This window comes from Streptopelia decaocto (genome assembly GCF_964273445.1).
Source record: "Streptopelia decaocto genome assembly, chromosome: 6".
Taxonomy (NCBI): domain Eukaryota; kingdom Metazoa; phylum Chordata; class Aves; order Columbiformes; family Columbidae; genus Streptopelia; species Streptopelia decaocto.
The window spans coordinates 21610723-21631349 of record NC_138660.1 but is presented as its reverse complement, the minus strand read 5'-3'; the positions used below and the strand labels follow the sequence as shown (position 1 = coordinate 21631349).

The window sequence follows — 20627 nt, the reverse complement described above, 5'->3', positions numbered from 1 at the left end:
CTGCACAGCGGAGAAACAAGGCTGAGCACATGTGAGCTTGCTGTCAAGGACTCCTCACCTCCTACTTTTTGGGACACATTAGTATCACAGACATCTTCCTGCCTGCCGCATCTTTGCATTCACTGAGCACCTGCCAAAATTCACAGGCTGCGGAAGCCGCCGCTGAATCATTTCCCAGCTCTGGCTCCTATCGTTGGGATTGAAGTTGTGAGATCAAAGAGGAGAGGAACGCAGAGCATCTTGTTTGCATGTCACCAATGCCATTTTGCTGCAAGGCAGCTAGAGCAAGACACACACACACAGAGAACTACTGGCAGCGGGAGAAAGTGTGGCAAGAGTGCCTGGCTACGGAAAGACCAACCCCACAGCTTGGACATTTTACAAAGCAGCACATCCCCTCGGTCCAGCTAAGTCCAAACTATAACCAAAAGACAATGAGCGAGGGATTCAGTGTCATAGATATCCCGAAAAATAGCATCAGGAAAAGGCCACCTGCTTGTTAGTGACGTGCTGCTCCCTGGACACCCTCATGCTGCACTGACCACAACTTGCTCCTGCCCTCCTGTCATGGGTCTTATGCTGATTTTCTTACATGCCCGTCTGCTGGAATTTAGAGATTGCTGAAGGATCTTTGTTTTACATTCACATTTTTATGTTCCTTTGTAGCTCATGTGGGCTTAAAAGAACAACGCAATGCCCCTCGGGAGCCAGAGAAAGGCTCAAGGCGATGTAAAGAACCTAAAATTTATTATTTGCTACTTAAGCCAATTTCATTCATCTGGCAGGACCTGAATTGGAATAATTTTGATTGCTGGGATCTGGCAGCACTAATAATGGAAACAAGCTTCTCTCTTTTTTTTTTTTTTTTATTATTATTTTATGGCTTTTAAAACTCCTTTTCTGATGGTGAATGTGAGAAGGAGCAAGATCCCGCCTGAACTCATGCAGCATCGGCAGAACAACCAACTCCCCTGCTGTTGAAAGCTGGTTTTATGGCAGCATGAGGTGGAAGTCCTGTGCAATAGTCAATTTTCAGGGTTGAATATCAAAGGTGGGAAGAAATCTACTGTCTTCTTTTGTTTGTACGTAGGAAAGACGAAGTTTGGAAACCACTGAGAAGACTACAGCTTGCCACGTTCCCCCATTACAGCTCCTAGACATTAGATTAATAGATGCAATTATGACAGACCGAGCACATTCAGATACTGACAGCACAACTGAGAGCTGCAAGCACATCCGTGCATGATGTGAGATCATTACGATATAAGCGATTCCCTGAACTCTCTGCAGAACTAAGCAATCTCCCAATGCCCCTGCTGCAGAGCAGCTCTCCGGGGCAGGTAATCCCCACTCACCCAGCAAGACACATGAAGAGAGACACTCTGAACTGCTGCAGGAACAGAGCAAAACCGCAGCTCCTGTGTAGTTGTTTGAGTCAGGGAGATGTCAGGGTTCAATAAATCATCAATATGCACGCACCGTCTGAGGCATTTATGAGGAATTCAGAAATGCCATTTAAGTATCCTGCTCTGATATAGAAGCACTGTAACAAGGGGGACTTGATGCCATGCGTCAAGCCCATCTCTCTGGACAACACCCTCCCACTACACAGGGTGGTCCACCCTCACAGAAGAGCTCACAAGCTGAGGGTTCTCTAGCACAAGAGACTTCAGAAACACTAAACTCCTGGTCAAGCACAACAGGGCCCTCTTCATCTGCCCCTCCTCCAGAGGGGCACCAGCCACACCACCCTGGTACGTGCCCAGCCCTGCCTGCCTGTGACTCACGCTGTCCGGATGGGACTCGACATAACCATACCCCAAGGCCCCGGCCATGTTCTGCATCTGCCAGGGATGCCTCAATGCCTTCATTCACCTCATGCCTGGCAGGGTCCCAACCTCTGCAGGCATAAGTGCATATTCCCCTCTGACACCCACCACCTGAAGCCAGCAGAGCAATTCAACTTCAGCATGTCAACTCCCATCTTGAAAACTGCAAAGCATCTAGAAAGCTGTGTGTGCTCTTATCCCCTTGTTTCTTATCTTGCTCCAGCACCAGCTGTCTTGTTCCTCTCATCTCTTCTCCATGACAACCCTAAGCCTTCTGAGATGTTAGAATCTGAAATCCACCCATGAATGATCAATCCCAAATTACATTCCCCCAGGCAAAACCACCCAGACCTAAGGGACGAATTAAAACACTTTTCCCCCTGGCCATTTACTTCAGTGCCTGAGGATGGCTGGTCCCCATAATAAAGCAACTACGCTGCTCCATCCTCTCCCTACTTATCCAACTTCAGATGCCTACGCACCTCCTAGGACAGGAACTAACGTCCGCAACACCGGACACTTTCATCTTTCCCGGGGCACCTCTCTGAAAAGCAGGCGAGCTCCGAGCAGACACCCGGTCCCACGCACGCACCGTTTAGCTATAACTCAGCAGCAAAGGGTAAGGACCCGGCACAGAGTGGTGCTCCCACCGGCGGCACCCGGCCCGGGCCGCGGCGCCCGCCCGCCCGCCCCGCACTCACGGCGCACGAGGGCAGCAGCACAGTGCCCGCCGCCCCATCGCCCCCCGCCGCCGCCTTCGCCTTCTCCTTCTCCGGCTTGAGCCCCGCCGGCTGCTGGACGCCGATCTTCACCATGGCCCCGCGTCGCCGCCGCCGTCCGCGCCGCCGGCACGGGCACCGCCCCGGGGAGGAGCCGGCGCCGCCCCCGCCCCCGGCGGAACCCGGGACGCTCCGCTGCGCCCGCCCGCCGCCGCTGGGACCGGGGAGGGGGTGTCCCCCAGGAGGGCTGTGGAGACAAACGGGGCTTTGCAAGCGGCAGGGCTGTGCCCGAAGCGCCAGCGGGTCTCGGGAGTGCCCACTGCACCGCCCCACTCTCGGGCAATTACACCTGTCCCGGGGGATCTGCCGCCAACAGCACCGCGGCTGCTTCCCAATCCCAGCCACAGCTCTGCCCCCCTGCCCACTCTTGCTTCATCAGGCTTCTGCTGCAGCTCCTCGGCCCTTAGGGAGGTTTGAGGATGCAGAGCAGCCCCAGGAAGCCCTGGCTCCCTGCGGTGCTAAATCCTCAGTACTGCAAGTGGCACAGCTGAAATCAGGTCACCAAACAGAAAAACAAAATAAAACACACCTAGATCAAGCTACCAAGCCTGAAGATGCACACAGAGAGCAGAGGTTACTCTGGGGAAGCTGGGAAAACCCAGCTGCTGTTGGTTTCAAGGCCTGAAACCAGGATTTGTGGAGGAACCAAAAGTATTCAGGTGGCCTCTCCCCCAGAGTCAGCTCTGCACAGCAGAATAGATGGATTATCTTCATAATGGGGACAATGATCTAGAAAAAGTCCTTCCTGACAAAAGCAGAGTGTGGCATGCAGAAGAGAATTTAGAGGGGTTGCTGTTGTGCCACTGATTCCGCTCTGGTGCCACTGGATGGTGTCTGGGGAGCGGCAGGGAGCAGCGCTGCCTGCCAGGGGCTGTGTCCAACAACACGGCATCACTGGGCTGTGCGCAGGATTCACTGGAGCACTTGCACAGCAAGGAGTAAAGAACACATGTTGACAGTTTTGTCAAGGTAACAAAATGGAAAAAGGCACTAACAAAACCCTCTCCACCAGACATGGGTCATAAGGAAAGCAGCAAACTGTCAGTGGAGAAACCTGCAGTATGCTTACCTTAATTTCGTCCACTTAAACATAGCATTTATTTATAATAAAGTTGTTATGAGCATTTTCTTTAGATACAGGAGGATTCATTATTTACTGAGTGCTTTACATCATGTTATGAACTAACCCATTGATAAATTAGTGCTAAATTTTATTTGCAAAAGGCATCTTTGGCAGGGATTCAACATTGACTCACAACAATTCATAGTGCTGACTTGCCATTGTTTAGTATTTAGAGCCTCTCAGTCCTCCTGGATCCCGCTGCGTGGGTAAAAGTCATATCAGGACTGCAAGTATTATCTCACACAGAGATAAGGGGCAGCAGTTCCAAAACAGCCCCTAATCTTAGGAGCTCAAACTGAGACAAGATAGTCCCAAGCTCTTACATGAGAAAGGCTTACAGCCAGATCCAAGTAACTCACAGGCAACATACCAACTGAGAGCCACCACACCATGATCTTCCATGACAAAAGCTACAAAGCAACTGCTAACTACTCTAATAACATTCATCCTAAATGACACACAGCCTTAGAGCATGGAAATGTCCAGAACAGGAGCAGAGGAGAAGAAATCTCTGTGCCCCAGTCTACTCAGCCCACCAGGTTATCCTGCTTTCTACCCTGTTCATCACTCTTGGGCATGGCTTTCATGGATTTGGCCCTGGTTTTGATTTGGTTTTGTTTCTATTTTACATTGTTTTGCTACACTCTTCGTGGCATCCAGCTTTCTGTACAAGAAATGCTACACTACTTCCTTTGTCTCCAGCGCAATGGTCCACTGAGCAGCTCTCATCACAGAGAAGAAATCTAAAGCCAGGCTGCCAGCTGCGGAAAAGTGATATGAAATCTCTCAGTATATCTGATAAACGGCAGAAAAAGCTTGACAAGAAAGGCAGAAATTGTAGAAAATCAGGGTTTGTTCTTTCCATTTGTGGCAAACATGCCTTCACCTCCCACGCCCAACCAGTCAGTCTCCGGGACTGCTGGGACAAGCCTGCAGCTGGGAGAGAAAAGGATCCTCTTCTAATATTTAGGCCATTTGTGAAAGATACTAAGAGTAATAAGCATGAGGCTCCTGACAGAACTAGATTATTGATTTTCAAAGCAGCAAATGGACTGCAAGACAGCATCAGCCCATGCCAGCAGCAGAGCACCAGCCAGCAGTGACAGTGCCTCTCCTCTTTCTATGCAAGGCGGGTACTGGCCTGTCAACTACTGCATCAACCACGTCTTCTCTGGAGTACAGTGATTAATCTCCCGTTTTAAGTGGAAAGTAGCACTGATCAGATATGCAAGACAGCCATCAGAGCGTGTGTGTAGATCAGTTTGACTATTCTGCATCAAGAAGCCCCACCTGAGAGGCCACTGCCCTCCCTGGCTGCTGGTTCTGCAACTCCTGCCCAGGCACAGCTGAAACATCATCACCCTGTAAAACATGAAGTGGACCCCAAAAGCACCGCCGAGCAAAGACTGGCCCCCATGAGGTCCGGAATCCTGCAGGATGCTCTTGAAGTTGACATGTACCTTTAACAATTTTTTTCTTTTAATTATTTTTTCTTCTTTTTTTTTTTTTTTTTTTTCCCAATTCCGGTAATGGAAATATGCACAAGTGCCTTTAACAATCTACTGGTCTGCAGAATTTGTGAATACAACTGGAATATTCATATTAATTTTACTGTACCACAAAAAAACTGTCAGGATTGATGGGGAAGGCAAGTTATTCTCAGCATAACAATGAACCCAAAACATGTATTGTAAAAATTGATAGGAGAACATCCAAATGATTATAAAATGGGTCAGCATTAAAGGTCTGAAACTTTAAGTGTCTTTACTTATTTAACATTTCAAAATTTAGTACCAGTCAGAGCCATGCCATTCTGAGACATGTCCTGATTTCAATTACCTAGCTGGATAAATGGCTTTGCAAGCATTAAGAAAAATCACCCTAGTCATCATATGCCGAGTTTCAGGCTAGAAGAATTTTTCAATAAGAAATCTTCTCCAGCTATAGGCTCTTTGGTCTGAGGCTTAGAGGATAAACACTGACAATGAACGTAACGTTTCTTGCTAATGCAGCTGAAAATTGTGTCTCTTGCTTTGCAGTGAAGTGACACGCTGCTTATAAAACACCTTGCTCAAATCTCCTGTCTTTTCTATTATTAAGCAAGCAGGTTTCAGTTTAAAACTGTCACTGTACTGCCTTCATTAAAGCCACCTGACATTTTATTAGTCTTTGACAACAAAGTTTCCATCTCTTGCATGTAATTAAGTTGAAACCCAGGAACAATTTACTTGACTGATCTTTCTTTAAGCATAGCAGCACAATAGCACTTCTCAAGGAACAGATCAATGGGAAATTTATAAAACTTTAGCAGAGAAACTACCCACCACCTTGCCACTTTGCACCTTTCAAAAAAGTACCACTTCATGTAGAAAAAAAAATAATAGAGAGCACAAGATAACTGCCTTAATATATTCTGAGCCAACCAAAACGTGTTTGCCATTTACTGAGCTGCATCTATTCAGAGTTCTGCCTGGTGTATTAATAGTCCCTCACTACATCAGGCTGGAAGACAATGGGAATTTTGGAGTCCTTAAATCATTCTGCTTTTCCACTGCAGTTCCAATAAGGTATTTGTACCTTGTACTCTCTCTTGTACTAGAGAGTGAGCTGTAAAAATGAGCAGAACTCAATAACATGCTGAAAGTATACTTTTATTTTCCCTTCCTATGCCATACCAGGTAGTGGGAAGAAAGCAAAAAGACAAGCTGGGCTAAAAATATCAAGTAAAAAGAAAATCATCATCATTCTTAAAGGAGCAAAGCACAAATGTGGAGGATGCACTAATGTTTTTTGCTGTTCCTTGTACAGTCTACTTCTAATTACCCTACATAATTGCACGAGGTGAAACAATTACCTGTAGCCAAAGGTAAAGAAGCAATCTAGTAGTTTCCATGGGAAGTTACAGCGTTCATCTGCAGCTGAACTGAGCTGAATTTCCTGCCACTCCTGGGTGCGCGTGCCACTCCAGCTGGGGTAACATGTCCATCCTTACTACAGCTGTCATGGATTAAGTCTTTTGTTCCTTATTTTCTCTTCCTTGAAACAAAACTGATGGTTAGGCAGCAGCAGGAAGCCCTTGTCCACCTAGGAAGGTAAATGGAAATCTATTACCATCATGTACTTCAAAAATAACAAGAGAGTAATTTTCTCCTAATAGTAAGAATTATGCTGGATTAGTCTCACTCCTGAAAACTATAGCGAGCTCCAGGTATCTCAGTTATCTCTCTTTTATAAACTCTAGTCTATAATAGGCTAACACTTAGCATCCTTCAGACATTATTAAAACAAAAAGTATCCACATTTTAAAAAGTACGCACAGACCAGATGTGCAATGGATTTGACCCGAACCACTACATTCAGCTAACCACAGTGGTGGCAGGACTGTCTGGAGCCAGAGCCAGGATGCTTGTTCATGTTGGTAGCCTGCTGTGGCACCAAAAACATCCCAACATGTATAAGCAAAAAAGTGAGGAGGGATAGTGAGAAAGGGAAGGAAAAAGGTGGCTTGGAGACAGCACCCTAAATACCCAATCTGTATTTTTATGTCGTTGGATAAGCAGGCACCATACAGGAGACAACAAAGCCACCAGAACTCTTGCACAGTTTATACTTTTTTTCTCATTTAGAGGGTGTTTTTTTCTATAGCAGTATCCACAATTTAACTGGAAACATGTTAGAGGTTCCACAAATCAAAACACTTTGGAAGAACACACATAGAGAATTTTGTATAACTTCTGGAAAGGCTGTGGGCAGTAGGGAGGGAATCAGAGTTGGTGAGAAAGCTCTACTGAAAAGAATGGCATTTAAGCCTGAAAGCCAAGAAAGCCCAGGAAGTGGGAAGGGCCCTATTCCTTATCTTTATATCTGAATACAAGTGTTAAGATACAGATTAGGAACAAAAGCAGGAGAAAGGGAACCTAGAGGAGATGCTGGTTGAGGAAGATAAAAGGCGACTAAAGGCGTAGGACTAGAACAGATTTAAGTGACACTGTGGGATAAGGCAGGTGGGAGGTCTCAGTCCCACAGAGTTCGGCTCCAAGAAAAAGCTGCATTCTTCCTCAGTTCCCACCTCATCTTGAGCTCTGCCCGAGCAGCATTTGAACCAACAGGTTCATCATATGAACCTCAGTTTTTCTCTTCTTCAGGGCTTGCTAGGGGTGAGCATGCTCAGCCTGAACAGAACGCATTCTGGCAAGAGCAGAACACACAGAAGAGAAAGGAGCATGACATGAAATACCTGCCTGTTTCTCTCCAGAAGTCTGACTGTTGAAGAACTAGTTTTCAAAGCTCATAGATAATTGCTGTGGTGTTTCGTGACAGCCACATCCTTTAAATGAGTCTGCTCCCTCTCTTTAATCAGATGATCTTGATGAACATCTCAGCATTCTATGTAACGTTTTCAGAAAACTACAATTACTTTGAACCTATGAGGGATGAAGTACCACAGAACACTATAATATTAATAATAATCCTTAGGAGATGGAAACTTCAATGTTAACTGGATGTAGGACTTTGCAAGAAAGAGCCCGAATCTTCTCTCCCTCCTTTCTCTTCTTCTGCCATACTGAAATTTTTGCCTGATGCCCAGCCATTGCCCAAAATGTTTGCACAGCAAGCACCCTCCTCTTGCCCTGGTTCCTTAGATTTGGTACTTCTTTTTGGTGCCTTGCCTTTGAACCCAGCACTGAAAACACACACCAAAAAGAAGAAGAAAAAATAATAACAATAAAACCATGACCAGCATGTTCAACAGACACACAGACAAAAATGTCTCACTGAGAACCCAAGCCGAACAACTGCTTGGACATCCTTGGTTTCATCTTCCCTTTGGGAAGGTGACTCGGTGGAAAACCCTTTTGTTCAAATATCCTGTTTGTCATACCAAAACCTACTGCAAATTGGGTCACATGGAAAGAATCTGCCATCCCTCCTAGCAATACATGGCATTCTATATGTACTCATAACTTAATTAATACCTAACAAAATCTCAGTATTGCATGGTTGACAAAGAGCTTTCAGTGCAAAGGACAGAGCTGCTTTTATTTATAACATCAACACATATTATACATATTCAAGCAAGCTCAGCGTCAGCAATTGGCAGAGATCAATCTAGCCTTTGCTATGTAAGTATCCTCTGCTTTGCAGCCCAAATGAAATAAAAGCCAGAGCAAGCAAATTCAACACATCCAGTAATTGCCATGCTGCTGTTCAGAAGGTCTCAGGGACAAGAGAGCAAAGATGACATCTCTCTTGCATTAAGTACCACCATATAGGAATTAAGGAATTTCAAAAAGTCGCTTAACTTTAATGTCCAAATGAAAAAGATGACACACTGTGGGTAATGAATGGCATAAACTGTGGGACACCTGAAAACACACCTGATTTTATATAGTCATTAAAAAGAAAAATCAGCAATCTTATGAGCTGATCTGTCTCTCTGTGCTCTTGTGACTCATGAGTCATCTTTCACAGATCTCAGAGAGACACACCAAAACATGCTGGCGTCTGAATCAGTTCAGAAGGCAATAAGCAATAGCATTACCTTTCTTAAAAAAATATCTATCCTAAGTTTGATGCTTGGGCATAAATATCAGGCCTTTTCCAGGATATAGTCCTGAGAAAATAAAAAAGGGGAATAAAACCTTTACTTAAAAGTCTCATTTTACAGTTCTTGTAAACATTTTGAGAGGGTTACAGAGGACACAAGATATAAACACCTTAAACATTCCCGTTTGTTGCAATTCATATTTGATGAGTAATGTAGCCTCCAGGTTACTATAGCAGCAAGATCCATCACCTAGGTGACCAAGCACTAATGATGTCAACAGACACAATCCCTACACACGCACTCACACTGTGCACATGATCAGACTTCCGTTTCTTGCAAGATGTTTGTCTTCATACCAACAGACGGATAGTAACAGACCGCATGGAGAGTCTCCAAGAGGAGTGAGCTCTCCTGGTGGCACCAGTCTGCCTTGTTAAGGAGGACATCACCTGTGTCAGAGCTGGACACCTTAGGCATCCAACATATGCAACCTGATTTACTACCAGAGTAATAAGTAGCAACAGAACTTGCATAAAAACTCTTAGGAAAAAGCTTCTGATGGACAAAGAGGTCTCTTAATGTACTAGAGGGTCTGAAGTATAAATCTGCACAAAATAGCAGGAATCTCTTGGAAAATGCATTGGCAAGGTCTTCCCCCAAAATAAGCATTCCTTTTGGGAAGTCCATCTTTCACTAAGGAACACAAAATCCAATAAAATAAATTCCCAAATCAATACATTATCTATTACATGGGGATAATCCATTCCAGATAAACCTGTGCTCTCTATCTGTTTAAGGCCTTGCAAGCAAGTCTTCTTGACCCAACACAGCAGAGCAGAGCAGCTCATGAGCTTGCCCTGACTCACTGGCTGGGCAACGAGTAATGACGTGTTTGTTCACAACCAAGCAACATACCACTTTGATCACAAAGAAAGATTAAACCCAAGACTCCTGAAAAATACTGATTTCTTGGTAACAACATTACATAATTGGTAACTTCCGCAGTGTAAAGGGGTTATAGTTGGTTGGGTTAAAGTGAATGAAACTGGGATTTTTCTTCCACTTTTGTTAAAGGCTGCCTTCATATCCCATACATAAATGAATTGAGGCAGAAATCTCTTGCCCTCCACTTCAATAAAAGCAGATGACTCATTATTTCCCCACTTTATTTTAAATATCCTGTCATCATTGTGGTTTGCTTTGTTCTGCCATTCTCTCAACCTCATACAGCACCTGCTGTAGTGATGCAGGAAGCCCACTGTGGTGCTTTTACCCTTTCAATACGTCTCTCTTACCAACAGAGTGCCCTGACCTTTAAGCATCACTTACTTTACTTGCCCAGCAGGTACTTGCAACTCCCTAAGACAGTGTTTCTTTGATCACCCTTTCCTAGATAGTAGATTACATTGTCTTCACAAAACCAAAAAAAATATGCCATACCTTTTAAAGCCTTTACCCTTACCAAAGAACACTCACATTTTGTACTGCAGTCTAAAATTTCAGGAGCGAGCTGTCACAGCTTCACTGACACTGCGGTAGGTAGGGAAACCTCTTGAATCAAATTTATTTGCTTGAAACCTAAGCGTTTGCTTCCTTTTGACCAACTTTCACTGCCTATTGCTCCATGTTCCTATGCTGAGTAAAGACCATGGTGTCTTTAACCTGCTTATCCACAAACAGATTGAACAGAGACCATTAGAAGCCAAGCCCTTCGGAACTCTGGAGAACAAAAGAATAGCTGCTCCTGATAAAGTCAGTTTTCTTGTCCGCTTCTCTCGCTAGCTGATGATGGGATAATACTGGCAGACGAAAGCAAGATCAAACTAGTGCTGGATCTGAGAAGATAAAAGACAACATTCAGAGAGAAAGGAACCTTGGGCAGATGAGAGAAATAAGAAACACATTTTTACAGCAAAGGATATTTTACACTGAGGCTAGACAAGGGCAAAGATGCTAGGAGAAAACAGGGCCTCTCTGTTTCAGGAAAGAAGACATCTGCTGGCAGAGAGCTACTGAACCCTGAAAGATTCAACCCCAACACAGAGAACACTTGAGCAGTGGAAAAAAAACACAAAAAAAACCCAAGCATGGAAATGAATAAATGCTTATTGTTTGCTGAGAACTATACATTCTTTGTTGCGCATAAATGCATCTTGAATTTTGCAAAGCTTTTGTATCTGCTTGCTTCCATCATGAAAACGCCCTTCAGAGGTGAGCCACTGAACTGCCATGGGCAGTGTGTGTCAGAAGGACACGCACACCCTGACTTGTTGATATCGGACCGTGAACAGTGTCAGTTTGAAATGGCCAGCTGAACTAACTGAGGTGAATGGCATACATCTATGTAGTTAACTGGCCAAGAAACTCCATGGTTTCTTGTGTGTGAATTATGAAAGAATGTTTTTCTAGTTCATATCCCCAACAGTCCTCTTCAGAGGACTGCATATCTAGGGTCAGCATGTCTTTCTGCACAACTGGGTACCTTTAAGGAATAACTGGACTTTAAACAGTGAATTCAATTAAAATGCATCACTTTACTAGCAAAAATATTCAGCACTTGTGACATTAAGCAATCCTGCACTCAGTGCAAAGATATAAGATAAACAAGGAATGTTTGGGGTTTGTGTATCACCCTGCATGACATAACTTCCTATTACTTTCTATTTCTTTTTAAATACATATTTATATTCAGAAGAGATAACATGTTAACTGAACATTTCAGAACTGCCAACAGCTGCCCAGGTGGAAATCTTGCTATGATGAGACTGCAACCATGCTCAAACTTTCAGAAACAAGACTTCCTTCATTAAGCGCTCGGTTGGTCTTTCCTGCAGGAGCAGTGAAATGCTGAGTGCTCCTAACTTCATAACTCTAAGAAATAAGATGGGTCCTAAATGCTCACATCCTCTTTTAACTTTCATTTTTAGCACTCTCAAAACCAAGACACAACAACAGGAAAAGCCAGTAGGATTTTGTCTGTTGTTTCAAAGTGCAAGGGCAGCTCATGATGGCATCTGAAAGGCAGTAGTGTAAAGCTTCGTGTTTTACATAAGGACAAACAAGAGAGAGGGTATTTATCTGTTTCTTTGAGGGGAAGGCTCCCACTAGAGAAAACCCCCAAAACAGGACAAAACTGTGTGAACAAAGTGATCAAAGGAGACCTACAATGGAAGGGGGCACAGAACCTTTGAACTACTTTTTTTCCCCTTTTTATAATGCATAGAGGACATGACAGGGGTTTTTGAGTAGTTCTTGCTTATTCTAAAAGGATTTTTTTTTTCTACTCCTTCTTTTTACATTAAAAATTGCCTAGAATTGAAGTCTCTGAGGGAAACAGCTTCAAAGACATGCACAAGTCAGAATCAAGCACATCAGTAAGGACATTGGCTATTGCATTGGATTCTCAAGGCTGCAGAAGAAAGTTGACAAATCTGAGCATTCAGAAACCAAATTAAACCAAATCTAGTTCAGCTGCAACAAATTTTTTTTTGAGGGATAAAAAAATAAACATTTTTAAATTGCTAATGGTTTAGCTTAAAAAAAAATAAAAGACCCTCCAAAAGTTAAGAGATATCCTTACACAGAGGAAACTTGTCCTTGATACCTGGAGTGAAATTCGTGATCAATAAAGCACCTTTTCATTGCCTTTCACAATAACTTATATGGATAGGTCGGTGGCTGGATATTTATTGCAATTTGGTCTGTGACAGTCTCTCTAGGTGTGTCTGGAAGAAGTCCCTCTTTAGGAAAAGGACTAATCAATTTGTTCCTCTGGTAAGAGCTCCTGTGCTATTGGGACTACCACATCTTGAAGCACTTCACACCTGCCTTTCTCCATCCTTTTCCCTTCCCAACATGATATTTTCTTGCACTGCCAAGCCATGTTACCTGCCCAGAAGCCTGCTTTTTTCCCCAGGATGTGTGCTAAATCAGGCAATGCTTCCGTGAATAGACTTTAAGCTACCTTCTGAGACAGGCTTGAATTCCAAATCCTTTTTCTGCTGAAGGAAACAGTACTTTCTCAGTTGGCTGGTCTCTTTTCTGAGTGGAAAAGCAGCAGCAGAGCTGTGGAAGAAGAGCTGGAGGCTATTATTTCTTCTGCATCAACAGAACAAACTCCAACATTTAAGTCTGTTGTGCCTGCAAACACACCAGATCATTTTCTCCCCAGCATAGTTCTTATTACAGGAGGAAACATTTTTCTTTCTCAGACTGGTTGTTGGTGAAACTATCTGCTAAAAAAAAAAACCAAACAAGCATCTTCTTACTTGAAAGTGAACACTTTGGATTTGGAGGTTAGTAAGAGGAAGCAGGTATGGTGCATCTGATGACATTTTGCCAGTTTCTTTCTCAGGGTAGAACTGAGCTTTCAAAACTGAAAAATGATTATAACTCTTTTTCCTCTGTTCTGCGTGTGTGGTTTTGGTGGATTGCCTACTGCACATTGAGTCAGAGATGCTGAGCGCCTGCTTGTGTTCTCAAATTCATGCAGTTATGTTGCCCCAGTTAGGATCAAATGATACATTACACCCCGAGTCACACTCTGCTAATGCCTGCTAGATGATTTCTGGCATCGAGTTTTAGAACTGGAGCTGATTGGGTTTTTCCATAGGGGATATCTTCTGAACGAGAATTCTGTTTCTGAGAAAACAGAAATTTTCCATGAGGGGAAAAAGGTTGTTTCTGCCAAAAAAATTTTAAAGGTTGGTTTGTAAAGAGGATCGAAACACTATTTCCTTTTGAATTGACTTGGACTAACCAAACTGTGCAATGCCCCAGAGGATCCCCATCAATTTTAGATACTTTCAGATGGAGGCAAGTCTATCCAGAGACCCAGTCCCAGACAAAGCAAGGGCTGTGACTACAAATGTCACATGGCCCAGCATGACTGCAGCATTTCTGACAGCCATGAGTGTCACCAGTGCCTGCTGGGCAGGGTAGGGGGTGATGTTCAATAATCCTCCCCAGCTACAGGGCAGGGTAGAAGGTTATGGGAGCCCCATGCAGGGATCTCCAACTGCAAGACACAGGCCCAGACACACATTTTCCAGTGAGGGAGGAGGCACTTCCCAGTAATCTCAGATGCCTTCAGAGCTAGTATTTCCCTGTCCATATCCTTTCCTCCCCGCTGGAACCACTTCCTCCTCCCCAACCCTCTTCAGCCCCGAGCCACCCTGCAGGACAGCATCCTCATCTCTCCCATCCCTGTTCCCTCATCCCTCGTACCCCAACTCCCCCTCCAGAGTCACGTACCTGCTGGATGCTGCCAGTCAGCTGCTCCACATTGACACTGGAAATAGCTGTAGCTGTCTCCTCCTCCCCATCCCGCTTCCTTTTGCTGGCTGCCTTCACCCCATACCAAGGCACAAACTCTCCTTGGCACCAGTAAACTGGGCAACACACCCATGCAGAGCCACAGTGGCCACCTCCATGCTGCTTCCCACCTGTCATGGGCAACATGAACGGGAGACAAATCCAGTGGAAAGCAGACTTGCTCCAGTCCTTGGCTCACAGAGCGGAAGTTTCTCCTACAGCTTGGAAAGCTCCCAAGGCTTTGTCTTCATTTGCTTCTTTTTACATTATAAACAATAATTCCTGAGCTCCTGTACTTGGCTAAAAGCAGATGTTCCTCTGCCCACTCAGTACTGCTCAGGAATACCTTGAGACCTGGACTGTCCTAGAGGCCAGCTCCAAAGCACTCCAAGCCACCAGTAATCTTTCACATTTCAGTGGGCTCTGGATCAGGCACAGAAATATCAAGGAAGCCAGATCCAAAACCTTGAACTGTTAATCACCAGGAACAACCAGTGTCTGGCTCAGATCTGCTTCTGTGTCCTCCGCTGCTGTGGAGGCAAAAATGGACAGAAAACTACCCACTTTGGGACAGGAGTTTTCTTTGTGGTGTGGAGAACCTCAGATAAGAACTTCCAGTACTCTCCCTGGGCAGAGATACCTTCTCACTTATCTTCTGGCTCCTGAGGCTAAGGGCCACACTGTAAGATAAGTACGATGAAACTAAAGTCATCTCCTGGCTGTCACAGGACTTTTGACCCCACAATCTGTTGACTTTATTTTCCCTAACAAATAACAGAAAACCTCCCTGTATAGTGAATGTAAACCTGTGGACATTGCAAACCACACGTGTCCACAGGTTCAGCAGCTACAGGCTGAAGGACCTCACTCCAGCCGGTCGCTCCAGCCACCATTATTTCCAGCAGCCTGCAATCAGCGCTAAACTGTACCAGAGCATAAGGCTGGAGAAGGGTGGAAATGTTGGCACAAAACGCATTTTCTCTCAAGTGACAAATAGCAGTGGCATGGGTATCATCACTCAGTGCTCTCCAGGAGCAGCTGCAGGACAGTCGTGAGAACAACCTTCACATCAGGCCATGAAGCTGTTGTCCGGGCAATGTTTCGAGCTCCTTTGTTCCCTTGGTGCACCAATTTAAACACTGATTGATTTGCAATTGCATTTTATTGTCCCAAAAGTGCTAATAAATAAGATACTAGTGGAAGGAGACAGGGTCTGGTTGGAGATATCTACCTTGCAGGAAAATTGCAAGGGTCGGTCTGAACCTGGGCACTAGGGCATAGATAAGTCCTGAAACCTGTCATGCACAGCAAATCAAACCGCTACAGCAGAAACAGTCTTTTTAGGACTAATGGACTGTGAGAATAGGAAATCAAAGATCTGACCTCCGCTGAGTTCAGAAGATTCAATGCAGACTGCTGTCTAGTCACAGGATGATACAGATACCACTTGACTGTTTGGAGAGCAAGGTTCACCTGTAACAGCACCCTGCCTGCCAGCTTGAGACCAGAAGACTGTCCCAGCCACCTACCTACAACACAGAAGTGACAGAAAAGCTGGCGAAAGCTCACTCACTGACAGAGCCTGTCATCGACACCAGAAACCCTAATACAAGGGTTTATACAAACAGGGCAGCATTTTGAAAGCAGAGGTAAACCACTGGCTGCTTTATAAATCTGTTATCAACTCCAGGTACTCAGTGTCCCACATAGGACCTGGCTTCCTAACATCACCTGGTTAACCAACCCCTGTGCCAAGCCTGTGGCATCTCAACCATTGGGAAGATTCACCCTGGTCAAACTGAGCTGTTTGCTCCCATCCCTCACCACAACACCATCAAAATTCTCGTGAGCCCCATATGTGCTGTACTCATCAGCCCCTCTCACTTTGCCTATTCACTGTTTGCTAGGGATATATAAGTACTGGCCTGTAGGAAACCACATTGCCTGCAGCAATGATACTGGATGATAAACCCTTTACAACTGGGGAAAAATTATTAGACATAAATAACTGCACTTCTTACATGAGATTCAGCAATTAAAGAACACTTCCTAAAATATCCAGAAGAGTTCCTCGAAAGAGGACTGAAAAGACAAACAGTAGAAATTCAAAGTGAAGGGCAAGAGTGGAAAGAAGTGATTTGCCAAAATGATTAGGATTTTTTAGGTGAAGAATTAGACTTGGTAAAAGGGGGGATTAACTAACACAAAACAGACCTGCAGAAAGTATCCTTTAGGGACTTGGAAGTGCAGACACAAGAGTGGGAGCACCAGAAGAGATAAGATTTACAAACCATCATATCCCCAGAACAGAAACAGTTCAGCTCATGTGTCTGACTACACAGCATTATCTGAGTCAAAGACAGGTACCACAAAAGTACTGTTCACACTGCAGTCCTGTGGTAAGAGAATGCTGGCAGCTCTGCTGCAAAACCCCATCTTTTCCGACTCTTTGCTTCACTGTCCTATCTTGCTGCAGGTTCTTTTTCCTGGAGGTTTTCATCCCGTGTGGAAGAAGTCTGTGAGATAAGGCACAGCCAGCTCAGCCAGGAGGAGCTGACTCCAGAGCCAGGGGCAGCTGTAGTGGCTGCAGTGCCGATTCTCCTGCGCAGGAGCTGGCAGCAGCGCCTGGACAGCTGGTGGGAACAGGCTGGAACCACACACCACGCAGTAATATTTCACCTTGGGTGCTACCTGCCTAGGAGATGTTTTTCAAAACTAGATTGCAGTTTAGCACTCTTTCTGAAGAGTCATCAGCCAACATAAATATCTATCTACAACTATTAGCAATTTCTAGGTTTTGAACAACCTTTACTAGTAAAATAAGAAGGATTTTCTTTTTGGAAGTGAGACATCGAGATTTGTCAATAACCTACTGTCCCCACAAATTTCGCCTACTTAGCTCTTTCACATATGAAGCTTATACCAGAGCACACTTCAAATTATAAAACCACATGCGCAGAGCTGCCAGTGTTACTAGTTACCAAGAGTGCAGTGCATAGCCAAGGGATATTTAATTTACATCAGTAAAGGCTAAAAGAAAAAAAACATAGCTCAGAAGAAGCATTCGGCTAACAGAAATGAAATCACAATTTAACACTCTTTGAAAAGTTTCCATACAGAAGTTTACATTACCTCATGCCAGCTTTTAGTTTATTCTCGTATCAAAGATAAAAACGAGTAACATTTTAAAATTGTAAAGGAGCAATAAGAGACACGTGCTTTCCCCTGATATTTTAATAACTTTGGTTTTGTCACCATGTCTCTCCTCGTTCACACGCAGGTTTCAAACTGGGTGATTTACCCAAGAGATGGGAAATACTGGCATTAGGAAACGGAGAGCTGGACCCCAGCTTCCCAAGTGACACCAAGAAGCAAGAATACTTTCAGCCACTGGCCATCATAACTCTTTTCACTCTTTGTTCTTTGTAAAATATCTGTTTCTAACATTAGATAAACTGAAGCCAAAATTCCAATCCTGTCCGTATAGTGTGTGCCATATAACATATCTTAACGGTCTCTTCTGGCCAAAATGATTCTATGATTCTATACATTGCACTCTGACGGCCTACAGTCTAGTATGACAAACCATTTCATCTTTTAAATTAAATAACAGGTATTTACAAGCTATTCACAACTTCAAATGAACTCATCTTATGCTTCTCTGTAAGTGTTCTTGTTATGTTAGCTTTATCTGTGCTTTTTCTCTTTCTACAACATTGCTCTGGTATGACTTACAGCTAAGATTCAACCCTCATCTGCATATCTGTGTTTTGTAAGTGCTTCTCAAAGATGAAGCATGTGCAGCAACGCGAAGTTAAGCCTAAAGGATTTACCTACTGTTCTAATAGCCTGAAGAGACATTACAAAAACCCTGCCCTGCCAATATGCTGGTTTCGTTTGCGAGATTATTTTCTTCTTTAAGAAACTATAGGCTAAGGCAAAAGTGTTTTATGTAAAAAATGTAGTATTACATGCAGTTTTCGTGTAACTGGATATTAGTAGGTACGACCCAGCACTTTGTAATTCCAGTGGTGGAAAAAGATGAGGAAATTCAGCGGCTGCAAGCTAAGTTTGACAGCCAGGTGAACCTTTGCACCTTTTAGTCTCTCCAGACTGTACTTCTCAACCTGTCTAGATGCCTAGAAGCCTGCAATACAGCCTGATTTCTCTTAGTCACACATTTTCTTTTAATTCCATAAAATCTGTACAGTCTGTTAAAGAGCTGAGACCAAAAATTCAGCTTGCTCACACCTCAGTTGCTTAAACACTGTACTACATGTATTGCATGCCTTATTATGTGCCCCAAACTACAGTTATGAATGCTTACTTATTAATGTTAGAATACACAGTAGTCTTAAACTTGCCAAAACAGCCCCCCCGCCCCAATCTATGAAGCTTCTACTCTTGTTTTTGTTCAAATTAAACACAAACTTAATCCTCTCCTGTCTCTAAATAGCACTGAGCAATATTAAATTTAGTTCAACATCTGTTCCAACAGTAGAACCTTGTTAAGCAACACTCACAGTTTTATCCCCCGCGTTCCCTCACGGGGGATGTGAGGTGCTCCCAAAGCTGCTGCAAGAGGAAGAAGAGAGAACTGTAACGGGATCCTCCACGACAGCTCAGTACAAGGCACTTGCTGGGGACGAAATACAAGAACATCTACTGTTGATTTAATTTTAGGAAAGAGCAGACAACTCCAGTCATAACCATTTATCTTAAATAGTACATGCATAGCTGTTCCAATAGATATAAAAAGTAGCATATACATTTATCAAACAGATCCACCCCTCCGCTGATATCTAAAGTATATTTTTATAGTACAGCATATTCTTTATCCTCCTACCCTCCAAACATGGCCTCTTGATCAGTTCTTTAGTTTTACCATTATTGGGAACACATAAGGCAGTTTGGCAGAGTCACCTCCAGATGTGCAATGCTCTCCCATACTGGATGCCATGGGGAGCACTGGAGTTACACTCAGCCCCACCACAGCCCAACTGGAAAACTCTCCTGCAATAGATGGTGAGGAAACCTTTAGCATGAAGGGTCTGCTTCTGAAAAGTGACAGAAAACCATTTCTGGCCAGTGCATTTTTGAGCAAGAAAACAAAGTATCCTTACTTCTGTTGTGTAAACCACAATCTGCAGTATGAGCCAAATAAAAACAGCTTGAGTTTATATTTTGTTGTGAATACAACACACTTATCAAAAACCTAATTGTATGTTGGCTGTATAACTCAGGGGTTTGTGGTGGTCTTTTTTTTAATAGAGATAAGTCAGCAGATATCTTTAAGTTGGAAGCAGGCCTTTTCTTTCACAAAATAAACACTTTTCATCAAAGAGTTCAATATACTGAAGTGTCTCTCTCCGCCTCCTTGTAAGTTCTTTCCATATTTTGATTTTTTTTTCCTGTTACTTTGACCTGCCTCCAGTCAGATGTGATTTAAACTGGATGAACCCAGATATACTTGTAAATACACTGGAAACAGCTCTTCACAAGTTCATTGTGCTCAGCTTAAGTTGAACACTGACTTAAAGAGACAACATGCAAAAGAAGGATTCTTTTATTTCCTCATTATGATACTAACCATCAATTTGAATTACAATATGCTGAAAAGCTGAAAGAAACAGCACTAAAAACAGCCTCACAAAGGCCAAAATCTTCATAGAAAGGAGTACAGATGGATAAGAAATAACCAAAACGATGACAGAAAATAAGGTACTGCACCCAATGAGATGGCATCAGCTCAAGTGGATACCCATGTAAGGGAAAGCAATATGGACAGGAAAACTATTCAACAAAGCAGCCAGCAAATATCTAGAATGAAGGGGAAAGAAGGGGTAGCAGCAAAAGAGAAACGGCTGAAGCTGGCTGCTTGGCATGACTTGGCAGGCCACAAACAAAAGCAAACTTACCCACAGCAGCTTTGTCCACAACCTGCTCCCCGAGCTCGAGTGCAACTCCCGCTGTGGGTCCTGGGGGGCAGCTCCTGGGGCGGGTCCCGCTGAGCACCCTGTGGGAAAACACGTTTC

At 43.9% G+C, this 20627-nt stretch overlaps 1 protein-coding gene across 2 annotated transcripts in view; it reads right to left on the bottom strand.

Annotated features, from left to right (window-relative positions):
• Window positions 1–19209, bottom strand: part of ITM2C (integral membrane protein 2C) — a 40328-nt gene extending 21119 nt beyond the window's left edge. Inside the window, exons 1-2 of one of the 2 annotated variants that reach the window (XM_082055499.1) lie at window positions 19116–19209; window positions 6586–6815 (exon numbers count right to left, since the gene is read on the bottom strand). In XM_082055499.1, the coding sequence (XP_081911625.1) occupies window positions 6586–6624 (39 nt within the window). In that variant the 5' untranslated portion in view covers window positions 6625–6815; window positions 19116–19209. Of the gene's footprint in view, window positions 1–2530; window positions 2666–6585; window positions 6816–19115 lie in introns of those variants that run through there. The other variant, XM_082055498.1, reaches the window with a different exon arrangement.
• Between the last annotated feature and the right edge of the window lie 1418 nt (window positions 19210–20627).